The sequence below is a fragment of the Triticum dicoccoides genome, unplaced genomic scaffold (genome assembly GCF_002162155.2).
Source record: "Triticum dicoccoides isolate Atlit2015 ecotype Zavitan unplaced genomic scaffold, WEW_v2.0 scaffold116284, whole genome shotgun sequence".
NCBI lineage: Eukaryota > Viridiplantae > Streptophyta > Magnoliopsida > Poales > Poaceae > Triticum > Triticum dicoccoides.
In genome coordinates this window covers 1-2,181 of record NW_021180797.1, presented here as the reverse complement: position 1 = coordinate 2,181, position 2,181 = coordinate 1, and the positions used below count along the sequence as shown (strand labels likewise).

The 2,181-nt window shown below is 36.4% G+C and overlaps 1 protein-coding gene across 3 annotated transcripts; it reads right to left on the bottom strand.

Annotated features, from left to right (window-relative positions):
• Positions 1-226: 226 nt before the first annotated feature.
• Positions 227-2,030, bottom strand: LOC119343114. Of its 3 annotated transcripts, XM_037614280.1 has the most exons (7): positions 1,835-2,030; positions 1,618-1,710; positions 1,249-1,478; positions 1,067-1,139; positions 692-793; positions 464-484; positions 227-312 (listed from the first exon to the last, which is right to left on the bottom strand). In XM_037614280.1, exons 1-7 carry the CDS (start codon positions 2,015-2,017, stop codon positions 268-270), a joined length of 747 nt encoding a protein of 248 aa, XP_037470177.1. In that variant the 5' UTR covers positions 2,018-2,030; the 3' UTR covers positions 227-267. The 3 variants fall into 3 exon arrangements, with proteins under 3 accessions (XP_037470177.1, XP_037470176.1, XP_037470178.1); XM_037614279.1 differs by lacking the exon at positions 227-312 and having other exon boundaries at positions 320-484; XM_037614281.1 differs by lacking the exons at positions 227-312; positions 692-793 and having other exon boundaries at positions 320-484.
• Positions 2,031-2,181: the final 151 nt, after the last annotated feature.

Here is a 2,181-nt window from a genome sequence, read left to right as displayed (position 1 = left end):
ATTGGAAAAAGAAGATGAAGAAAGTTTGAATGGAAAAAGGAAAATGAGGGGACAGGCATGGTTTCAACTTCCCAGTATAAATTCTAACCTATTTGTATTAAAAAACAGCTTAACTATTCAGAAAAAAAATATGATCTATATATAATATATTTCGGTATTTGATCATGTGGCTTCCCCAAAAAAAATGTAAATGAAAAAAAGGCAAGGATTCCAGTACTGATTTTGTGAAGTATTCTTAAGAATCTGACCTTTTCCAGCCAGATGTAGTTAACATTGTTCTGCAACAGGACCCCATGGAGAATACCCTGGAGTCTGTGAGATTTATGTTCATGAGAAAAGAAAGAGAAAAAGGTTAGAAATCATGGGGGAATGCATGCAAACTTGGAAAAACTGTAAAGGAGAAAAAAATCTGTTTGCAAAAAAAAGTGAAAAATGAAGGGAAATTTCCTTTAGTCATACGTACCGAGTAGTCAAATGGAACACCCTGCAAGGAAAGAAAAATGCATAGAAAAAAAGAAAGTTATTTTTTCAATGAAAGAAGAAAGTTTAAGAACATTGTGAATAACTAAAAGAAAGCAAAAAAATAAACGATGTAGCAAAAACCAGCTAAATAAAAAAGAGGTGGGGTGTGTGTGCGTGTGTGTGTGTGTGTGGGGGGGGGGGTTATTAAAGAGATAAGTCAAATACTCACATATTTTCTTAAGATTTCTTTGGTTTCTGGCATCAGTTTTTCGTTGCAAGGGTGAGCAACCATGTAGTAAGTTAGACTCTCGCGCAGGCTCTTTGCATGCTCCTGTTTTTGTTTTACATAAAAATAACAGTTAACTTGAAGTAAAAAAGGAAAAAACATGTTATATTGGTGTAAAACGCAGCAGGATATAAGAATAAAAAAGATAAAACACCTGTGAGAGACTAAAAAAAATGAGCCTGACAAAAAACATAAAAAAGGATGAGGTTTTAAGCAGCAAAAAGTTGAGCTACATTACATGGATATGCGATGTGTGTGTTATCAGTTGAACAAAAAAATATACAAAAAAGACAAAAAGGGGTGGTTGCTATGACTTACGGGTTCAAAACACAAAGTGTTGTCTCCATCATGTCCTTGTACCAACTTCATTGTGAAGATCCCACTATCTGCCCTGCAATTCATAATTATGTTTTTCACATCACTGAAGTTAGATGAAAAAAAATACTGAAAAGGATCATGCATAAAAATGCTTGAGTATTTCAGTCGTTGGATTGCATTACTCTTTAGTTGAAGAGCACACACTCCGGAAAGACACACCCATGTCAGTCACATTTAGTTGTGATCTCTTGTATGCCAGCTTGAAAGCCGCTTTGAAATTCTTGATTACAAGCTGAGCTTCGTCAGCAATCAAGTCGATTCTGTTGTTTGGGCAGAGGACTTCGAACAATTTCTTCCTAAAGTTAGCAACAACCGTGTACCAGAAACTGTATGAGCTTAAAGGTAAAAACACCTGTACATTGATCCAAAAATAAAACAAAACAAAATTAGCACAAAACGCCATGGTGACTTTTTACTGAAAAATAGAAAAGACATGGGACTTGCATGGAGACTATAAATTATATGGCTTGTTTACTGGACTACGAAAATACCATGTGAATTCGGTCAAGATGGAATCCTATCATTGTCTCCCTCAGGTGAACAGATAACGCCAATGGAGTTTCAAATGCCTTTTGGAATAATTTCTGGAAAAATTTGACCGGATCAAAGATGCATCAATGGCACCAAGGGAGGGGGGCTCGCAAAAAAGAAACAGAGCATTGGATGAAAAAAAAAGTATTGTCTGCACATATTTATGTTTCTACTTACAGCAGTGTCGCATTCGACATAGTATCTTGACCAGTAACTTCGCGGGAGAAGATTGAGCCTATCCTTTTCGGTTTGCTCGGCCATTACTGCTTTTCCCAACATATTGATCACGTACTTATTGACCCGGCCATACACTTGCATGCTCAGGCCAAAAACCCTATGTTCAACCCATGTCGAGCCCATTTGTACTATTCTTGGGCTGCCACAAAATGAAAAATATGGAAAATTCAGATGGGAAAGAAGCTTGATGGGAACAAGAAAGAGGAATGAAAAAGGACAAAATATTCCTTGTTATACAGACAGTGCATCCCCATTGAGGAGAAAAAAGGAAGAAAAAACAAAAAAAA